This window comes from Lytechinus pictus, chromosome 8 (genome assembly GCF_037042905.1).
Source record: "Lytechinus pictus isolate F3 Inbred chromosome 8, Lp3.0, whole genome shotgun sequence".
Lineage (NCBI taxonomy): Eukaryota > Metazoa > Echinodermata > Echinoidea > Temnopleuroida > Toxopneustidae > Lytechinus > Lytechinus pictus.
Genome location: NC_087252.1, coordinates 21,863,671 through 21,886,144, shown reverse-complemented (window position 1 = coordinate 21,886,144; position 22,474 = coordinate 21,863,671). Strand labels below are relative to the sequence as shown.

The window sequence follows — 22,474 nt, the reverse complement described above, 5'->3', positions numbered from 1 at the left end:
ACATCATTCAGATTCGTAATCAGCACCCTCGAATCGACAAGAAACCATAAAAAATATTGTATATATGAAAAAAACAAGGTTATGCCTCTTCTATCCTGGACCATAGTTTTGCCCACTCCATTCTAACTATTGCGTATAAGCCCTCCATCTAACCATGATCCAACAGATATTAGTTATTAAAGTTTTACGGTTGATAGGCCTAATATTTATGTTTACCAATTGTCTAGATATTACATAAACCTGTTACTGAAGGCTGCCAGGAACAACAACGCCCGTTTAAAAAGTACGATCAGTATGCCTATTATCATCCCTTTATCATGAGGATTGCAATGATTATCGTGTTTCGACGGCCGGAATGTCAAACACTCGCACTTTGCTAGATTGAGGGGGGGGGAGCTCGGGGTCATTCAATTACAGTATATTCATTCGTGTTCATCGTCTCTTGTCGCTAGCTTCTCCATCCATCATGTGCACTGTCTTCGATGACACTGGCCTTCTACGTGCGTGTATGAATAGATTGAACGTACAAGATAGCAAGTCTGCATGTTTGCTCGAACGAGAGCTGCGAGAATGTATGGAGAACGAGCCTTCAAACTCTTCAAGTAAGTGATATTTTCTCTTCGTTTTTACATCTTTATCAATTTATTACAGATTTGTCAATTTCTTCGCTCTATATAACGTTATCAATTGGCATTATTACACATAACGTTAGAGGTGCTGTGATCAATTGGTCTAAGGCCCCTGTCTATAGACACGTGAAATTACGGGGATCGAACCCCGGCTACGGTAGCCAGGAAGTTAGAGAGTAAAAATCATTCACTAACGTATGCTTACTCTCCACGGAGCCAGGGATTGTGCCCCATTCATGCATGTGCGTATACCGCGGTCAAATTTTTTTGTCCCCGAGATTTCTACTTTTCCTGTAAAATATCAGCCCTAAATCATGTAAATGGGCTAGACTTACATTTCCGATATTATTACTCGATATCTCGTATAGCTCAGCTACTAACAAAGAGGACAAGATGGCCATAGGTAAACATCGGTAAATTAAATCTCATCTTCTCATAATTTAGGATTTCTTTGAATTTATATTGTTTTAAAAATGTAATCAATAAAAATGTCGGAAGTGAAGTTCTAGCCCTTGCTGGTACAAAACCATTGATTACCTTTTGACAGCATGGCAGTAAAATCCATGTGAGAAAAAATCACAACTGCTCGGAGATGAAGCGTGTATAAATCCCCAATCTACCCATTTTGCTCTAGATGGACCGGTATTCGTATATGATGAGAAAGAGTTGGTGGTTGTTCTCGACGGCGCACAGTGGGCCAGGAGAGAGCAAAAGTGCGCTAAAACTGGTTTTTGGTCATGAAACAAATTTTTTTTTTTTCATGTTCTAAGCAAAGTTAGGAACCTGTAGAATGCCTGCATACAATTTTTCTCCATTAAATTGATTATTAGTTGCTCATTTGTATTCAATATTACCGGAAAATTACTCTTTACGGCTACCGCATGTGTAAATGACACGTTTGAGATATTTGACTGTTTTAACAAAACGGATTGCTTAATATATTTCTAATTCACGGTGCTCTTTGATAAATGATTGTTTTAAGTGATCAAAGATTTTCAAGATAAAATGATAATCCCTTCAGAGGCAATTTCGGACGAAACCATTTGACAATGGGGGGTTTTAAGCAATTTTTTTTTTCATGAGCATTTCTTTTACAAATTGCTGTCGATTGATGCGCTGTAAATACCATGACGGTCTCTGTTATAGTTCATGCTTTACAATGATACCAAATTTAGCTGCATATACGTGCATTTTCTGGAGATATAACAAATTTTCCAACCCCATGTTCGCCGTATTTATCAAAAAAATCGTTCCAAGTTAGTGTCCCATTATGCGCGTGCCGCACGTTGCGGGTGACATTAAACAAACTCCCCGTCGCGTGCTGGGAGAGAGAGAGAGAGGGGGGGGGGGGATGTCTGGCTCAAGTGTCCGGCTCTTGTGACTGGTGTCTGCCTTTAAAATATTTTCGTTAAACATACGTAAAGGCAAGCTTTCATTTCCAATTCCACTAACTATATAATAATACATGTAACACAACTTCATTTTGATGCCAAACTGTTCCATATCTGATATGCTGTCATCATGAGAAGATTAATTCTTAAGGTAAGATTCCCGGGTAAGATTATATATTTGATTTGCTGTTCATAAACCAAGTAGGGGCTACTGTGTATCACTATAATACACATGACTAGGGATGTGATAGGTCTCACGCAGTTTTCTGACAAAATATGAAAATGTGTATAGGGCAGAGATGGGATATACGTGGGCTCTATTACATGTATAAGTTGCATTATCATTATTAGTATTTATCCCCACCCCCCCCCAAAAAAAAAGGTTTGTAACTTTACATACACGTATGAATTCGTATCTCTTGGCTCATTCTAAAATTGCTATAATTGTTAGTATCGATCAAGAAGGAAGTGTATATTATCATTTCAAGCATTGGCGGCGGAAGCAAACAAAATTAAGGGGGGTCCACCTGAAATTTTGTGATGAACACATGTAAAAAAAAATTGACAAGCAAAAAAAAAAAAAAAAAAAAAAAAGGTTATCAACCAAAATCACAATTTTAGGGGGGACGCACGAAACAAAATCGAAAAGCAAAAAAAAAAAAAGGTTATCAACTAACAATTTTTTTTTTGGGGGGGGACCTGTCCCCCTCCGCTTCCGCCGCCTATGATTTCAAGGATTGTTTGGTTTATGACTCTCATTGACTTTATATGTATTCCACAGACCATGTGTAGTAGGTCCATGCACAGACTAATGGTAACAGGTGACATTGTGATTAGTAGCAAGTTTTTAAGAGTACAACAATCACAGCCTCTTCCCCCTGATGTTCAAAGTATGCTAAAAGATCCTCTCACCAAAGACATAATAGTTGGTGAGATAGAGAGACTCTGATTCGGAATAACTTTGTATACGCCGTTCTTGGTGAAATAGGTAGGCCTTGTAGGGCCTTGTACTGATTAACCTGCAGAGGACCCGGCCTCTATTATTTATCACTGGAATCATTATTTTAAAGATTTCACTGTCCACTTCTGGTATCAATCCATTTTAATTCATGTAGGTTTGGTTAATCATTGTACCCAGGGAATGAAAATACTCCTTTTCATTTATTTTTACAATTTCACTTTGAATTTTACAATTCCGGATTCATGGTAGGGCGCCCTCTTTAAGCGATACTCAAGTCACCAATTGAATTATTTGTACCCCGAGCACAGACTTTTCTTGTTTGTTTGCCTGTTTGTGTGTTTCCTGTTTGCTATTATGCTTAATTATTGCTGAAATTTCTCTAAAACTAGTTTCTGAAAATTTGAAACTTATTGTAGAATTAGAAATATGTAATTTCTTCTCAAATGTTAACAGCCAATCAGAAAACAGTATTTTAACGACGTCATCAATATTTGAAAATACTTTTTTTGAATTCTACGGGTGAAAATACCCCTATCTACCAAGTTTAATCGTACAAATGTGTGAATAATGGGTTTTGGCGCACTTTGGGTTCATTCTGGCCCAATGTGCGGCGAGGACAGGGTGGCGCGATCAGCATAAAACATACAATATCTGAAAAACATAGTAATATGACATTACGAGATACAGAAAAGAAACAATAAAAAGAACATTAAAAGCTGATCTAATTACTCAGGGCTCTGTCATTATCATAAAAAACATTAAAATTTGATGAATGACTGTTAAAACATAAGGCAGTGTATTACACGACACTGATAACTTTAATTTGGGAATAAAAAAAGCAAAAGACATACAGCGTCAGTTGGTCATCTTATCACTTATATACATCTAGAAAAACCAACAAAAACGACATGCTTTAAAGTTGAAAAAATATATGGAAAGAAAGGTGGGGGAATAAAAGAAAGACAAGAAAAGAATAGGAATAGAGATTAAGTGTATTTTAGGAACGGAGCGGACAATGGACAATAGTGAATGATACTGTTATAACAAGCTTACTGATTAAAAGGAACGATTTGTCTACATGTGTTTCAGTAAGTATTTGAAAGAGTGAACAAATTTTGAAAACCGTATATGCTCAGGCAGTTGGTTCCAATTGAATGAGCTTAGGTACAGGATATCATGTTATTCACGAAAGTAATGGATTTTTTTCCTTTAGACATGATTAATCAATAATGAAAAGTTCTTTATTCTCAAGTTTCCATTTTCTATTACAAGTACTTCTAATTATTATTTTCTTTTTATTTATTGATATCAGTTGAAATGAAAAATATATATATTGAAAAATCTCGATGGTCTTTTATTATTTGAAGTATTATACGAAAAAGAGCTCTTGAATCTCGATGCCCAAGCTAAAAAAAAAAGAATCTTTAATCTCAAGTTCACATTTCCTCTTATAATATTTATTTTCTTATTAATTATTGAATTCGTTCGAAACATAAAATAATTTATTAAAAATCTCGGTGGCCTTTTATCACTTGTAGTATAAAAAGGAATACGAAAAAAGCTCTGGATTCGCGATGCCCTTTTAAAAGAAAATATTAGAAAATCAACCTATAATCTCAAGTTCTCACTTTCCTTTCCTCTTATAATTTTCTTATCAATTATTGATTCAATTTGTTATATAAAAGAAAATATTGAAAACCTAAATATGAAATCTCGGTGCCCTTTTATAATCTGAAATATAAAATAAATATTTGAAGACATCTGAAAACTCCCTGCTCTATTACCTTGATTATATCGATTTCTGTGTGAAAAAAAATCTATTACTTACTATGAAATCACGATGCTCTGTTAAAATGATTATATCGTATCCTGTGATGAATAAAAATACTTTCTATGACCATTTAATTCTCGCCGATCTTCCGCTTCTTTTGCATGCAACCTCGATATAGCATTCTTTAAAAAAAAAGAATGCATACAACCTCGATATAGCATTCTTTTTAAAAAAGAATTCTATATCGAGTTTGTATGCAAAAGAAGCGGAAGATCGGCGAGAATTAAATGGTCATAGAAAGTATTTTTATTCATCACAGGATACGATATAATCATTATAACCCCTCTTACATCCGGGGCCTGTTTCAGACAGAGTTGAAATCAGACGCAACTCTAAAAATCAATAGCGATGTGATTTTCAACCAATCAACAGAGCGAATTCAAGATTTGCAGTTGATTTTTTGTTTACTTGCGTTTAAACGCGACTTTTTCTGCAACGGGCCCAGATGGATGAATGACTAATATGAAAGAACAATTCTGATTGGTTCCTGGTCAGTCTACTGAGCAACACGCGTATGCAACGGTGATCTTGATAGGCCATTTCATTTAGCGATTAATCGCTGACCTTTTTGTTAAGAGGGCTAGATGCACTTTATCTTATTAAACTCTATCATATCATTTAATCATTTTTAATATCCAGGCAATGCGCTGTATGTATTTTCAATGAAAAAAATACGTGCCTTTCCTGTATTATAATGGGATTAATTTTAGTTCTTGAACAGTCTTCGCACGAACCAGTGGTAATTGCAGGTTATTCTCCTGAACTCGATCTACTGCAATGCGTGTCTAGGCTAAGACCCACTTGCACAGATTCGTCATGTTCGTTCATCATTTCCTGAAATTAGACATATTGCGAGCAACACTTGTTCCGATTGAATATCTACGAAATCCCGATGGAGGGAAGTTGGTAAATTAGTAAAATACATTCGTCTGTTGAATTATCTACACTGTGTGCGGGCGAAGATACGACGGAATTGCTGCAGGATGAAACAGAAACCGTAGCTGCGTCCCTGGTATTTAACTCACTGGTTACTGCACTGTATCCTCTTCTATTCTCAATGTTCTTATGATTTATGAACCATTGATTTATCCCATGTGATATACCTAAAGATATCTATATTGGCATATTGTCTTTTCCTCAATACAGGCCTATACATCTATACCTTTATTAACCAACAGAACGATATAATTACACAACCCCGTCTCTCCAACCGTACGTATTAAGCTTCTACTTAATATCTTACATTGAAATAGTAGCATTCGTCACTGATTCTTTTGATTTTAACTATCTATTGAAAATTGATATGCTTATCCAAGGACATCGCCTTGTATGATATACCTTTCAAAGGATACTGCCTCGTATACAAATCAAAATATTTTAGTATCGAAATACTACCTTAAGTGACGGTCAGCAAGAGTGCCACTGGTAAAATTCACAAATTTAAAAACATATAATTACAAGCTCCGTAGTGACAGTCATGTACGGGAACGGGAATACGACCGACGTTCTTCAGGAGCAAGAAATAGTAGCGACGGAAACGGATGATGACAGACGGGGTCTCCACACCCTACTCCTACCCCTGCTCTTTGTGGCCCTCATCATCACGACCAATGGCCTCAGCCTGGCAGCATTCGCCGTCGAGAAACGCCTCCGCGGCTACAACAACTACTTCATCATAAACCTTGCTATCTCGGATTTTACGCTGTAAAAAATGAAGTGCTAATTTAGCACTTACAGTGCTTGTGTAGTGACTGCACTACGAGTGCTGATTTTCTAGTTCAAATTTAAACTAGAAAATCAGCATTCGGAGAATAAAACACGCCCCCCCCCCCCCAGCTTCACAGAGCCATGGGCATACAACGTTCAAAAGACCGCCAAAGAGTCTCTTTTTTATTCTCTGCTTTCTTCACTTCATCCTCCTTTCTTCATTTTAATTTCTGTTCTTTTTTGTTGCACTTTCTGACAAGCGGTTGCCGCTGAACCTTCCCCTACACTGTAAAAAATACCGTGATTTTACAGAAAAAGAAGATTTTGCAGAAAGCAATAACATAGTCATTCTGTAAATTCATAAAACAGGAATTCTTCTGCAATTTAACAGAACAGGGGCCCGTTGCAGAAAGAGTTGCAATCAATCGCAACCCTAAAAATCATGCGCAACTTGATTTTCAACCAATCAACAGCGCGCATTTAGGACTTGTGATTTATTTTTTGATTTGCATTTAAACGCAACTCTTTCTGCAACGGACCCCAGGTCTGTTTAAAAAGGGGAAAAGGGTGTTTTATTCAAGGAAATTTGTAAGATTCCATACACCAAACACCAATTTCCTGTAAGATTACAGGTGTTCTCGAGACTCTGCTGCAGGAACTTCTTTTATTTTAAGGATAAATTTTCTAACAGTGTACCCGGCCACATCGCCGCTGCTAATATGCATCATTGTATCATTAGTCACTTTTTCAATTCATTCTTAGTATTATGTATTATACAATTTTACATAGGTCCTTCATGTTTTTGAGTACAAGAGAGAATAGGAATGTTACGATATCCGAAGATTACAAGATCTTTATGGATCGTCAGATCGTCATCTTAATTCATGACCATGGAAACTTTACCAGGATAGGATTTTAAGTGAGTGTTAACAACAACGTTTTCTTCAGGGTGAGCTTCCCCTTTAAGTCTTACAAAGGGTTAAGATCGATCTTTTCATGGACTTACTACTCAGAGTAGTAGCTCCATGATCTAATCAACCTCAACTGTATGGAAATCCATCACTGTCATAATTTTGTACACATGGAGTTTGCACGCTGTCATTTATAAACAAAAAGAAGCACTCTGACTTTTCAAGAAAAAACGATGAATGTACGAATATACATCCTATCTAGCATAGACTTTGAACAAACATGCATTTTAGATGTTAAGGCACTGCTCTTCCATTGTTGTGGTTGATCGGATCGGTCGCAACTCTTCGTAAAACGGGGTAATGGCAATTTGTGTAATTTAGTTGTTTTCATTTGCACATATACTGTACACGCTTTTATGTTTATATACGTCAAGAGTCCGAGGATAATGTTGGTGTTTTAAAGCAGAGACTAGACTGATAAAATGATTGAATTGCATTAAATTGAATTGGATGTAAGAAAATTAAAGTGGTAAGCTGTCCATGCACATGATAAACTTTAACAATTTTGATGTTTAGATTATCCCAAGTTTGACTGTCCTTGTGATGTGTAGAGGTAAATTATAAAAGAGGAAAATACAAGAAATCAAGAGAGAAAATGGCATGAGAGTATGTTAATATTTTTGCCAGAAAGAGGAGTACCAATTGAGGTGCAGTCACATTTCGCTTACGGTGGCATTTTGGGGAGTCAAAAACAATAAAACGTCCCTTTTTTTCAACTCGCCGGAGGGAAAGTGTGACTGCAGCATGAGTAATGGAAAAGTTAAAAAATGTACAAGGGAAAAATTAGAAAGATAGGGAGAGGGAGGGGAGAAGAGGTAGAGGGTGAAGATAAATGCATGAGAAAGAGAGAGTATGGGAAAGAGTGACAGAGAGAGAGGGAGAGAGAGAGGCGAGATGAAATTTAGGGAAAGGTGCAACATGACAAAATAATGATGGTTCGAACAAGAAAAAAAATTAGGATTACGAGTAATCCTCTCGCATGGCTTGCCTAAGGAATTAGATTCAATTAAAATGATACTCAATCTCCTTCTTCATTATATCATCATCCTAATTCTATTAGTGCCATATTCCATGCAACTATTAAATGTGAAAGGGAGGTGAAATATGTGTATGGTTGGGAGCGAACCGATAAATTAAAAGATATTGATAAAGGAGGGGTTGGGGGGGGGGGCAAGTAACGATGACAAAGAGACGGGAGTTCTTACCATCAGAGTAATATGAATAATCATCTGCCATTGCTCTGTTGAGCAATTAAAGAAAGCCATTAATAATATCTATTTTTCTAGAGGACAATGAATTGCATAGAATAAGCATATCATTCCGAGGTGTTTAATGATTGTTTAGTGGCCCAAACATGGAGTAATGTGTGCTCAGCGCTTTGTAACCGAAAGGAAAAGGCGCTATATCAAATGACATTTGGATTGGGTTGGACCAGGGATATGCTGCATATCCCTGGTTGGACTATACGTATACATGTACATCAAGAACACGATGATAGGTTATATAAATCCAACTAACGAGATGCATAATAATTATGCAGAATCTCGCATCATGTCACGATCCTGAAATTATATGTTCGCATTTCATCCACCGACCGAGCACATACCATGAGCTTGAGTCTCCTCTTCCGCGAGCTATCCTTGGAGTAATGAGTGTTCGCACCGCAACGCAGCAAATGCATTACAATCGCAAGCCAAATCACAATGAAAAAGCTTGGAGGTCTTTGTCGAAAATGGATGAATCGGAATCAGTTTAGTTTCGCCCTGCGTTTCATAGCTTACGAAAAAATGCAAGTATGTCGTTTGTCCAGAATCCAGTACAAAACTGCCGTTTCGATTCACCGACCTCGATAAAGACTTCATTGTCACGAAGGAAGGGCATTTGACAATACATTCTCTATGTTTCCGAAAGCGTTCGAATCTGCGTCGCGGGTTCAAAAAATGAAATGTTTTGACATCGGCACTTTCGTGTGGCGCTTTGGCGCTTTACAATCTCTGGGAACGGACAGGCGTTGAAACCAAATTATTCGCACATCATGTCGTGTGCAATTGAAGTGTGTATCTTTATTCTGCTACCTTATCTTCTAGTTGCTGGTAAGTGCACTGTATTATTGATTCATATTGTTTTACTTTTAATTTCTAATTCTAATTTGAACATTCATACAACCTTTCTTCCATTTTTATATGTTTTTTCTTCCAAATTGCTCTTTCTTTATTTCTTTCTTTCTCCCTCTCTCTCTTTCTTTCTTTCATTCTTTCTTTCCTTCCTTACTTCCTTCCTTCCTTTCTTCCTTCCTTCCTTCCCCCTTCGTATTTTTTTCTTTCTTTCTTTGTTTCTTTCTTTCGTTCCTTCCTTCCTTCCTTCTTGATCTCTTTCTTTCTTTTTCTCTCTCTCTCTTTCTTTTTTCTTTCTTTCTTTCTATCTTTTATTTCCTTGCAAGAATGATTTTGTTAAAGATTGTATTGCATCATTTCTTTTCGCATGCCCCTGAAAAGGTCAGAATTAAACTGCTCACGTTACCAGACCTAGATGCAGCTAAAAGTAATTGTTAGTAGGTCCATGTTATCACAAAGGAATTTTCCCCATTTTACGCCACCTGTTCGTCATGGTGTCAAGAAATCTTGTGTCTTCTCATTTTCAAGGAGGATTAACAAAGTGCATGCCTGAAATAGTTCTGCTGGGGGCTTTGATGGGGAATTAGTTTGCTGTTACTCCATCACTATCTAAACCCAATTGGTCGGAATTCGAATTTTCATACGCAAAATCCTAAATTTTACGGTCATTTTGATTACCAATTGTCTAGGTATTCTACAAACCTGTTTCTGATGGCTGTAAAGAACAACAACGCCCGTTTAAAAAGTACAATTAGTATGGCTATTATCATGAGAATTACAAATCGTGTTTCGACGGCCGGAATGTCAACCACTGGCCTTTAGATGATGGGAGGGGGGGGGGGGGGAGCTCGGGGTCATTCAAGTACAAATTCATTCATTCATGTTATGGTCATTGTCTCTTAATTGTTGCCAGCTTCTCCATCCGTTATCATGTGCACTGTCTTCAATGACAATGGCCTACTACGTGCGTGTATGAAGAGATTGAACGTAAAGGATAGCAAGTCTGCGTGTTTGCTAGAACGAGAGCTGCGAGAATGCATGGAGAACAAGCCCACAAACTCTACAAGTAAGTAATATTTTCAACGTTCTTGATATCTTTATTAAATTATCACAACTTCGTCCATTATGAAATAAAAATCTCTTTTTTATCAACTGTCATAATAGAAACTTGCCTAAATACTAACGACCGTCAGAGGAAGGCCGCTCATCTGAGAGGTGAAATGGAAATATTTCATGGCGAAATTCATGGGCCGTGAAAATTTTATGATAAACAATTGAATGTATAGCTAAAACAAAATAAAACTGCTTTTAGACAATTACACTTTAGCATGTTTGGATGATCAGTATTTTCCTTGTGCTATTTGAGGTATCGGAAAATAAGCTGCTAAAAGGATCTCGAAGAGCTAGTGACAACGTGGCAGTAAAATCCATTTAGGAAAAATCCACAAGTGCTCGTAGACCAAGCGTATGTAAATCACCAATTTGCCCATTTTGCTCCAGATGAACCGGTATTCGTAAATGATGAGAAGGGGTTGGTGGTCGTTCTCGACGGCGAGGATGCAGTTCTGCCCTGTAGGGTAACCGGTGATCTCAAAGGTTTGGAAGTGACATGGCTAAAAGAAGACCCTGTACAATGTGAGTTGGGGTGGTGGTGGTGGTGGTGAAGATGATGATTATGATTGTATGACTATGATGATGATGATAATGGTAATGATGGGGATGGCAGTGGTAGTGGTGGTGATGATGATGGTTGTGGTTGTGATGATGATGATAATGATGAAGATGATAGTGGTAGTGGTGATGATGATATAGCGATGAGGATGAGGAAGATGATGACCGTGATTATGGCGGTGTTGCTGATAATAATGATGGTGATTATGATGGTGGTGATGATAATGACAATGATAAAAGTGATGATGATGATGATGGTGATGATGATGATGATGAAGATGATGGTGGTGGTGGTGGTCTTAATCGTTGCAACGGTGATGATGGCAACGATATTGGTGCACGGTGGTGATGCTTTTGATGATGAAGATGATGTTAGTGATAATGACAATCGATTATGTCAAGAAAGTAAAAATGATTTTGGTAATATCTTCTCTTCCCCAAGCACTCTCCAACACTCGCAATCCCCGCTTTGATGTCAGACGAAAAGGAAACACAACCTTTGACCTGTTTATTGCTTCCGTTGGATTAACTGATGAGGGTGTATACATCTGCCAGATAAATACGAGAACCCCAACATCTCGACAGATCGAGTTACGTATAGGACGTAAGCTGTTCTTTTCTTATTTTGCTAAATTATTGTCGCCTTCCTGTAGAAAGGCCGTTAACGCGCACGTGCGCGAAAAGTACATTTTCGAGAAAACGCAAGTCATGTTTTGACCTTATTTTTGTGCTTTTAGCAACTAGTGTATTATTTTCTGTCCTAATTTTCATTTCTGAGAAAGCAAGATATTTCATTCATTGATATATATTTTTTATTTAAAACACTCTAAATGCTTTCTAATCTTAAGAAGGAATACCTTACGCCCTTAAGAAAAATACGTAATCCGCTGATCCAGTGACCGCAGAAAGGCCGCTAGCGCGAATCGTCTATGCGCGTACGCACGTTGAACGAGAAACGTCTTGTTCCCAGAGAAAGGACGCGTCTATGTGCTAAAGCACGTGGGAATGTTTTTGCTTATTATGTCATAATGAGGTCACATTTAGGTTCGAGAATGGTACCAGAAGAAAGTTCATGACATGCTTTTTCCATTTCAGCAATAAAACAAAATTCGATTTTTTTTTTTTGGCGCCAAAATACGTTAACGGCCTTTCTCCGGGAAGGCGACGTTATCTTCCTATAAAATGGTGGATATGAGACAAGTTTTTTTTTTTTGGTTTTAATACACCAAACGTCACAATCAAAAACAGTCCCCAACCAACACCTTACATCATCATCACATACTCGCCACACGCACACATCCTATCTCATACAAACGCACCCACCCTTGACACTCGCCCACGCCCAACACACGCATTCTCTCTCTCTCTCACACATTCACACACACCCTCAAACACACCCATCCACACGCGTCCTCTCACACACACCCACACCCACCCACACGCATCCTCTCACACACACGCATACCGACATACACGACTATCCCCTTTGGCTTGCAGACTTACTATTTAGCCGTGATATTTCCCCGGGGGGGCCACTTCCATTCACGAGTGGATACCATGCGCGACCATGGGGTCTCGAAAAGCACCCTAAACACGTAATTTCCATATTCTGAAAATGCACCCCTTAACAAGTATTGGCGTCTAAAACCCTACCCTTAACAAGTATTGGAAATAAACGATACTCTTGGCAAATATTTCCTGAAATGAGCCCCTAAACAAGTACAGGAATGTTTTATTGTTACGGGTCCTTCGGTCTTCGGCTTTACCTTATTTGGTTCAGTACGACCCCACCTTCTACACCTCGCGCAAATCGGACTCTAAACACGAAGTGTTGGGGCAAAAAGGACATCCTTTATAGAACATTTTAATTTTGTCTTATCATCCCCGCAAATTCGACCCTAAACACGTAATTTTCTTAGCGAAATAGATACCCTTTTTTCATTATTTTTGTGTTTTTGACACCCTTATCACGTTACGTACGTAACGTGCCCTATCGTGAAAAAGACATCCTTTTTACGTGTTTTTTTGGTCGCGCATGGTATCCACTCGTCAATGTAAGTGGCCCCCCCGGGGATATTTCAAAGTGAGAGGCAAAATATAGCTTAATTCTAACAAAATGAATGTCCAACATCCATTTGACAATGTCGATATTTTTGCCCCCAGAAATTTCAGACGGATTGCAATAAAGGCGTTTTTCTATCGTCTTAGATCCGACAAATTCTCATTGATTTTTTTTTTCTATTCATGTCATCTATTCATACTTTTTTCCTTTCCCTCGTTTTTCTTCAGGGCCGTCATTTATCCAGGCCATCAACTACGGAGAATGCGCCATTGACCTCCAGGTCCAAACTCCTACCATCACCGTCAACGAATCAAATTCGTTCTATGTCGATTGCATCATTACTGGATTTCCACCGCCGCTCTTACAATGGATCTCATTGGTCAACGATATCGAGTCGGCGATGAATATGCAGTATGTTAACGTAAATGGAGGAATCCGATTGGTTGTTGATAATGTATCACGTGATCTCGGAGGTGACTACGTTTGCAGAGCGAGTAATTCATACGGCGAAGCGGAGAAAAGCATTAGGTTGATTGTGCAATGTAAGTTGGAGCTTGTTTTTCATTTCACGAAGGAAATATTATTTAATACATGTGTAAAGCTTTAGTTATAAGGGTCAATAATGTGAATAGCTGGAATATATTCCAACATTGCAATTCACAAAAGTGCAGTAGTCATTCATGTTGTTCAACTGTTAAAATTCAAATTTGGGTTTGTTTCGTATCTAGTACTGTCACTTGATAATGTTTTCATTTATCTTAAAATATCAATTTTAAGTAACATCTTTTGTATTGTATTTTAGGGGGGGGGGTCAACAAAGTATTTTAAAAGCCAATTGGTAATAAGGCATACCTTACAAATTTAGTGAAAGATGGCAAAGTCCAGACTGGTTTATGCTGGTATAAAAACAAACAGCCTCGCGCTCACCTCTAGGTTAATGTCCTCTGCATACATTAAGATGTTCTAGGATTTGATTTTAATTTGTCTAGACATTGGTGAGACAACCTGCTTCCTCAACACTTCAATTGCTTCTGCCTCTTTCCCGCCAAAATCATTCCCTATAAGCTCGCTTGAAACGAATGCCTCCTATAGGTGGTACATTATTGATACCCCCAATTGACTCTTGATTTGGTCAAGTATAATCATGGCCGTATGCAGAATTTTTTTCCAGGGAGGGGGGCAAGACACGTAATTTTTATATATATTTTTTTTAAGAAAGTCAAAAGCGAAGCGACAAGGACAGACCTTGTCATCGGGCGCTTATGCATTTTCTAAAGTGAAATTAAAGGATTTTCGATTTGGTGAAATTTTTCAGTCCAAAAATTAATGCTTACGCAATATTTTAGTGGTCAAACCAGCCAAGTATGTCCAAGGATGCTTGAATGAAACCATGACTGCATTTTGAACGAAACCCATTGTTAACGAAACTGGATTTAGCAAGTTTTACTATTTGTGAAAGCCCAATAAGGATAGCCAATTTCACATTACAACCCCCCTCCAATTAATTACATTGAAATATTGCAATATTTGAAGTGTTAAGTATTTGAAGTGTTAAGAACAGTTTTTAAAGGTATAAAGGTATTAAAGGTATGGGCTTCTTTTCATCATTTTATTATGGCAACAGCAGGCCCAAAGAACAATCTGAAAAAAAAAGAAAATACGCAGATATTTTGTTTTGATCGAGCACCTGAACCAAAATAATTTTGATTTACTAAATTTATCTAATTAACACTTATTTCATTTCCTTCACTTGGTGAATACATTCCCTCTCGTTCCCCCACGCTCTCTCTCGCGCTCTCCCATGGGCGAAAATCCCAGGGGGCACGTCCCCCTACCAAAAATAGTAGGGGGGCACAATATCAAATGTCCCCCTACTATGTTTGGTTTTTTATAATGGAGAAAAATACATCATTCAAAATCGAAATAATACATGTATTTTGGACTAAATGCAATTACAACTTTTTTGGTTAAATGACCTTAAATGTTGGGTGATAACCTTTTTTTTTTGCTTGTCAAAGTTTCCAGCCCATGGTTTCCCTAACTTTGGGGACAGATTTACGCCCATGCTCTCTCGCACCCTCTCTCCCACTATCATTCTCTATAAACACAGATAAGCCCAGTATATCTTCCCTCCCATCTGTCATCTATGCTGGACTGAACAGTTACATCAAAATCGACTGTGATGCCGACGGTTCCCCTCCAGCGAGATACAGATGGATTCAAAATAAAGAAGATGAAGAAAGGTTTCTTACATCACAAAGGTAATATGACTTTTTTTGCTCACTGACGAACGGAGGATCCAAGAACACCGTGAATGTATTGAAAATGACAGTCAAATGACAAAGAATAGCTGAGAGGTCTTTGTCGAAAATTAGCGAAACGGAACAGCAGTTTCGTTCCAAGTTTCGGAGCTGATCAAAAATTTCAGTCAGGAATAAATGTTTGTATTCACCAATTTTCGACAAAGACTTCTTGGTTGTGCTTTGTCATGAAGGGCATTTGACAATACATTTTCTATGTTCTTGAATCCTCCGTAGGTCGTCGTGCGAAACATCCTAATATGAGATCAAGAGGGAAAGGATGGGAATGCTTTCAGTGGCGAATCCAGGATATGGGAGGGGAGGGGTGGTTAAGTTTTATTTGCCTTGGTTGACAACCCCTCAAAATGATTTTTTTTTGTTCGAGTGGGGGGGGGGGGGTGCAATATGAAAGAAGAAAGCTTTGAGGCTAAAGATAAATGCCAGTTGTGGTAACTATTTCAAAATGAGTTCGTGCAGAATCCAATCTAATGACCACCCACGTGTTTGTATGTATGAATACAAAAATATAACTATGTCAAAATGATTCTGGGAGAAATAGTGTAATTGCTGAGAAATAAGCAAAACAGCATGGTATTTCAGCAATTTGTCGGGAGTTTTCCACATCAATGTAATACCCTGTTCCACATGTGTTTATCTGTGTTTATTATCTTTAGTGTGGTCATTTTTTTCAGCTTCAAATTAATGATTTGACAGAGTTGGCTTTATGTACATAAAACTAGATATGTCCTGATTTGGTAAAATTTAAACTTGACTTTAAAGATTTTCTCATGAAATTATTGTTGCAGCAACTCACCCCCCCCCCCCCCCACACAAAAACGCAGATTGATTTAGCTTATGTTTTTCTTTATCTCATGGGTCCTCCAACCCCCTCACTCCTGAAAATTTAAAGCTCGGTTAGGCCGTTGCAACTTGAGATTATTATAGTAATGTGCAACTCAATGATACGTGATTTCGTTAGTTCATCGTCCAAACTGAGAACTTCCACGCACCGATTATTATGGGATGAACAGTTAAGTGCGTGGAACTGTGTATTTTTTTAAAATCTCTAACAGATCCCTCGTATTCGTCAAACTAGAAGAACCTGATTATGGCATTTATAAGTGTTATGCTTCCAATCTTCTCGGGACCGCGTCGGTAAAACTAGAAATCAGCGGTAAGTAAAGATCTCCCCTTTTCACTATCAAAGTATTAAGCCATGACTTTGTGATATATGACTGTGTAAAAATGGCAGAAATTGTATAGGCTTACATTTGTTGGGTTATAGAGGATCACCAAACCACCTTCAGTACCCATGAGAAATATGAATTCCGAAACAAATTTGAAATGTGTTCTGCTACCGCGACAACCGTTTTTTGGGGGGGTGCTTTTATCAATTTTTATTGATTGCATTTATTCTTTTTCATTCCAAAATTCAACAAAAGTTACAATGTAAAGCAAAACACAAAACTATAATATCCAGAAATGGAAAAAAGTGAACCCACTGGAAAGCAAAGCTTGTTAGTATGGGTTTCTGCAATAAATAGTTAAAGTATATCTTTGATCAATGAAATTCAAATCGTAAATTAAAAATGTTTGTACAATGAAAAAGAATACTAGTGGGGTCAAGCTTTTTATGCCTACTCACTATGTTACAATTAACAAAAAGAAAATATTATATCATATATCCCTGCTGTATAAAAAAAAAACCCTGAGTTCAGGAGTGTGTGAACAGACAATCACTTGGACAAGACAGGACGAAAACTAAAAATAAAACAAAAACAAAAACAAAAAAGGCACACACACACACACACAAACAAAAACAAAACAGGACAGAACAGGACAAGACAGCGAAAAAAAAGGAAAAGAAACAAAACAAAACACACTACAAACATAGACAAACGGGAAGATTAGAAAAGCAATAGAACTAGACATTAAGGTGATGGGAAGAGAGAGAGAGAGAAAAAAGAAATGAGAGGAAAGGGTGGAAGAGAAGAAGAAGAACAAAAGAGGTGGTAGCTGCTTACACAGAAACGTTTGAGTTCTATGAGGCGCCGAATGTACCATTATTATATAGAACAATTATTTGTTATATAATCATTATTTATTAAATAATAACTATTATTTATATATAATTTACATTTTATTTGTAAATAACTACTATTATATAAAATATCATTTCTAATTATTTATATATAATTCCAAGTAATACTTCATTATTTGTAAATAATAATAGTTCGACATTCCATTATTTATAAATAATGATTATTTGTTTTTCATTATTTATAAATAATGATTATTTGTTTTTCATTATTTATAAATAATGATTATTTGTTTTTCATTATTTATAAATAATGATTATTTGTTTTTCATTATTTATAAATAATGATTATTTGTTTTTCATTATTTATAAATAATGATTATTTGTTTTTCATTATTTACAAATAATGATTATTTGTTTTTCATTATTTATAAATAATGATTATTTGTTTTTCATTATTTATAAATAATTTGTTGAGTTTTCCATTATTTATAAATAATGATTATTTGTTAAATAATGAAAACGTCTACTTCATTATTTATAAATAATTTTTTCGAGTGCACCATTATTCTCATTATTTATAAATAATCATTATTTAATGTTCGAGTTTTCCATTATTTATAAATAAAGATTATTTGTTAAATAATGAAATATCTACTTCATTATTTATAAATAATAATTTTGTTTCAATATCCCATTATTTATAAATAATCATTATTTATAAACAATTTTTACAGTTTGCCATTATATACAAATAATCATTATTTATATACAAATAACCATTATTTATTAAATAATGCCATTATTTATTAAATAATGCCATTATTTATTAAATAATGGAAAACTCGCTATAACATGCAAATGTGGGACCGCCCATGATATGAATATTCATGATGCGATTTCCTTTTTCGTGATTTTTCTTCACAAATTTTTGTCCATTTCCTCTTCATAATGACATTTCTTGAAGCAATTTTCTAGGGATATGGTCTGATTGTAATATTCTTCATTTTCTATATAACTTCGTCTTCGTAGAAATATCAAAAAGTGTAATTTTATACGATTTTTCCTACAGTTCACAATCCCCATAGGCGCGCGTGTACGGTAGGGACAACCGGTGAATCGACGGAGTGCTCTTCATCGAAATACTACGTTGGTTGGTCCCCGGAAGTGGCGGGCGGAATTTAGCCCGAATCCTCGATGGAAGTCGATCAAGTGCATATGAGCTGAGAGAGTGAAATATCAGTGTACTTGTACAGGCCCTTCTACTTTTTATAAATATTTCTTGTTGCTTTTTTTGTTAAGTTAATTTTTCCTGGTGTAGAGATAAGTTTCAGTTCTAATAATGCACTTCAAATACATTTTGGAGTGTCTGTTTGAGGCGTTTGGGGCGATTTCACCCTGGCCCCAAAATGCTCGCAACGACAATACGGGGGCATGATGACCCCTAAATTTTTAAAAACTTATTTTTCTATTGAAAATTATCACAAAATTCACCAAAAGTGTGCACGAAAGCCTTCGTATTTCACTTTTAAAACTCCGAAAAGTGCCCAAATGACAAGCTTGGTCGCTTCGCTGTGTCGCTTTCAACTTGAGAACGTTTACGCGTCTGCTCCCCCCCCCCCCCTCCTCTTAAAGAAATTCTGTATACGGCCATGCTCTAAAGAGCCTGGCACATTGATTTATGTATACTTTCATTTTCATTATTTTTATCTCATTATCAACATGGCCTTACGCAGAATTTTTTCCAGGGGGGCCGGGGCCGGAGCATGACGCGCGTAAACTTTCTCAAAAAAATCTTGAAAGCGAGACAGCCACGGGACCAAGCCCAAATGACAAGCTTTGTCGCTTCGCTGTCTCGCTTTCAACTTGAGAACGTTTACACGCGTCTGCCCCCACCCCCCGAAAGAAATTCTGTGAACAGCCATGCTCAAAAGAGCATATGGCACATTGATTTATATGTACTTTTCATTTTCATTATTTTTATCACATTATCATCATGGCCTTACACAGAATTTTTACCGGGGGGGGGGGGGGGGGGGCAGCTAGGACGCGCGTAAAGTTTCTCAAAAAAATCTTGAAAGCGAGACAGCGACGCGACCAAGCTCAAATGACAAGCTTGGTCGCTTCGCTTTCTCAAGATTTTTATGAGAAAGTTTACGCGCGTCCTGCTCCCCCCACCCCCCCCCCCCCCGGAAAAAATTCTGCGTAAGGCCATGATGATAATGTGATAAAAATAATGAAAATGAAAAGTACATATAAATCAATGTGCCATATGCTCTTTTGAGCATGGCTGTTCACAGAATTTCTTTCGGGGGGTGGGGGCAGACGCGTGTAAACGTTCTCAAGTTGAAAGCGAGACAGCGAAGCGACAAAGCTTGTCATTTGGGCTTGGTCCCGTGGCTGTCTCGCTTTCAAGATTTTTTTGAGAAAGTTTACGCGCGTCATGCTCCGGCCCCGGCCCCCCTGGAAAAAATTCTGCGTAAGGCCATGTTGATAATGAGATAAAAATAATGAAAATGAAAGTATACATAAATCAATGTGCCAGGCTCTTTAGAGCATGGCCGTATACAGAATTTCTTTAAGAGGAGGGGGGGGGGGGGAGCAGACGCGTAAACGTTCTCAAGTTGAAAGCGACACAGCGAAGCGACCAAGCTTGTCATTTGGGCACTTTTCGGAGTTTTAAAAGTGAAATACGAAGGCTTTCGTGCACACTTTTGGTGAATTTTGTGATAATTTTCAATAGAAAAATAAGTTTTTAAAAATTTAGGGGTCATCATGCCCCCGTATTGTCGTTGCGAGCATTTTGGGGCCAGGGTGAAATCGCCCCAAACGCCTCAAACAGACACTCCAAAATGTATTTGAAGTGCATTATTAGAACTGAAACTTATCTCTACACCAGGAAAAATTAACTTAACAAAAAAAGCAACAAGAAATATTTATAAAAAGTAGAAGGGCCTGTACAAGTACACTGATATTTCACTCTCTCAGCTCATATGCACTTGATCGACTTCCATCGAGGATTCGGGCTAAATTCCGCCCGCCACTTCCGGGGACCAACCAACGTAGTATTTCGATGAAGAGCACTCCGTCGATTCACCGGTTGTCCCTACCGTACACGCGCGCCTATGGGGATTGTGAACTGTAGGAAAAATCGTATAAAATTACACTTTTTGATATTTCTACGAAGACGAAGTTATATAGAAAATAAAGAATATTACAATCAGACCATATCCCTAGAAAATTGCTTCAAGAAATGTCATTATGAAGAGGAAATGGACAAAAATTTGTGAAGAAAAATCACGAAAAAGGAAATCGCATCATGAATATTCATATCATGGGCGGTCCCACATTTGCATGTTATAGCGAGTTTTCCATTATTTAATAAATAATGGCATTATTTAATAAATAATGGCATTATTTAATAAATAATGGTTATTTGTATATAAATAATGATTATTTGTATATAATGGCAAACTGTAAAAATTGTTTATAAATAATGATTATTTATAAATAATGGGATATTGAAACAAAATTATTATTTATAAATAATGAAGTAGATATTTCATTATTTAACAAATAATCTTTATTTATAAATAATGGAAAACTCGAACATTAAATAATGATTATTTATAAATAATGAGAATAATGGTGCACTCGAAAAAATTATTTATAAATAATGAAGTAGACGTTTTCATTATTTAACAAATAATCATTATTTATAAATAATGGAAAACTCAACAAATTATTTATAAATAATGAAAAACAAATAATCATTATTTATAAATAATGAAAAACAAATAATCATTATTTGTAAATAATGAAAAACAAATAATCATTATTTATAAATAATGAAAAACAAATAATCATTATTTATAAATAATGAAAAACAAATAATCATTATTTATAAATAATGAAAAACAAATAATCATTATTTATAAATAATGAAAAACAAATAATCATTATTTATAAATAATGAAAAACAAATAATCATTATTTATAAATAATGGAATGTCGAACTATTATTATTTACAAATAATGAAGTATTACTTGGAATTATATATAAATAATTAGAAATGATATTTTATATAATAGTAGTTATTTACAAATAAAATGTAAATTATATATAAATAATAGTTATTATTTAATAAATAATGATTATATAACAAATAATTGTTCTATATAATATTGGTACATTCGGCGCCTCATAGAGTTCTGGGGTTTATACCCAAGGATAATAATTTTTTTAACCCTCTACTGAAACTTAAATGTGTTGGTTTGTTACGTAATGATTCTATAAGGGAGTTCCAAAGTTTGATACCTGTAAAAATAAATGTTTAATTCAAAAGGATGGTTCTAGCTCTTGGTGGATAAAAGAGCCCGGCGGACCTAGTAGGATAATGATGAATATCGACATTTTTAGTAAACATGGAATAAAAAATATGTGGAAGTTCATTTTTATCTGAACTATACGTGAGTTTTCCGAGATTGTATTGATACAAGTCACCAATCTTCAAAATATTATATTTATAGAAAAATTCGTCAGTGTGTGAACGAAAATCTGCAAGACAAATAATACGAATAAACTTTTTCTGCAAAAGTAAAATTTTGTTCAGGAGGCAGTCAGCACAATTCCCCCATGCCGTTATACCGAAGTTTAAATGAGGCAGGATCAAAGTTGAATACAAATTAAGTAGTATATGAGTGGGGAAGAAAAATTTTACTTTGTTTATAATACCAATATTTCTCGAAATAAGTTTACAAATGTGATCTACGTGTTCTTTCCAGGAAAGATTATTATC

The 22,474-nt window shown here is 36.3% G+C and overlaps 1 protein-coding gene across 3 annotated transcripts in view; it reads left to right on the top strand.

Moving 5' to 3' along the window:
* The first annotated feature begins 478 nt into the window (after positions 1-478).
* The window catches only part of LOC129266720 (neurotrimin-like), a 31,824-nt gene continuing 9,828 nt past the window's right edge, over positions 479-22,474 (top strand). The window contains exons 1-7 of one of the 3 annotated variants that reach the window (XR_010294455.1): positions 479-602; positions 10,518-10,670; positions 11,105-11,239; positions 11,718-11,879; positions 13,565-13,879; positions 15,448-15,598; positions 16,711-16,811. Coding sequence is in view for 2 of the 3 variants with exons in the window: in XM_064103764.1 (XP_063959834.1) it covers positions 509-602; positions 10,518-10,670; positions 11,105-11,239; positions 11,718-11,879; positions 13,565-13,879; positions 15,448-15,598; positions 16,711-16,811 (1,111 nt within the window). In the remaining variant the exon portion in view is untranslated. Of the gene's footprint in view, positions 603-9,454; positions 9,584-10,517; positions 10,671-11,104; positions 11,240-11,717; positions 11,880-13,564; positions 13,880-15,447; positions 15,599-16,710; positions 16,812-22,474 lie in introns of those variants that run through there. The other 2 variants (XM_064103764.1, XM_064103765.1) reach the window with 2 other exon arrangements.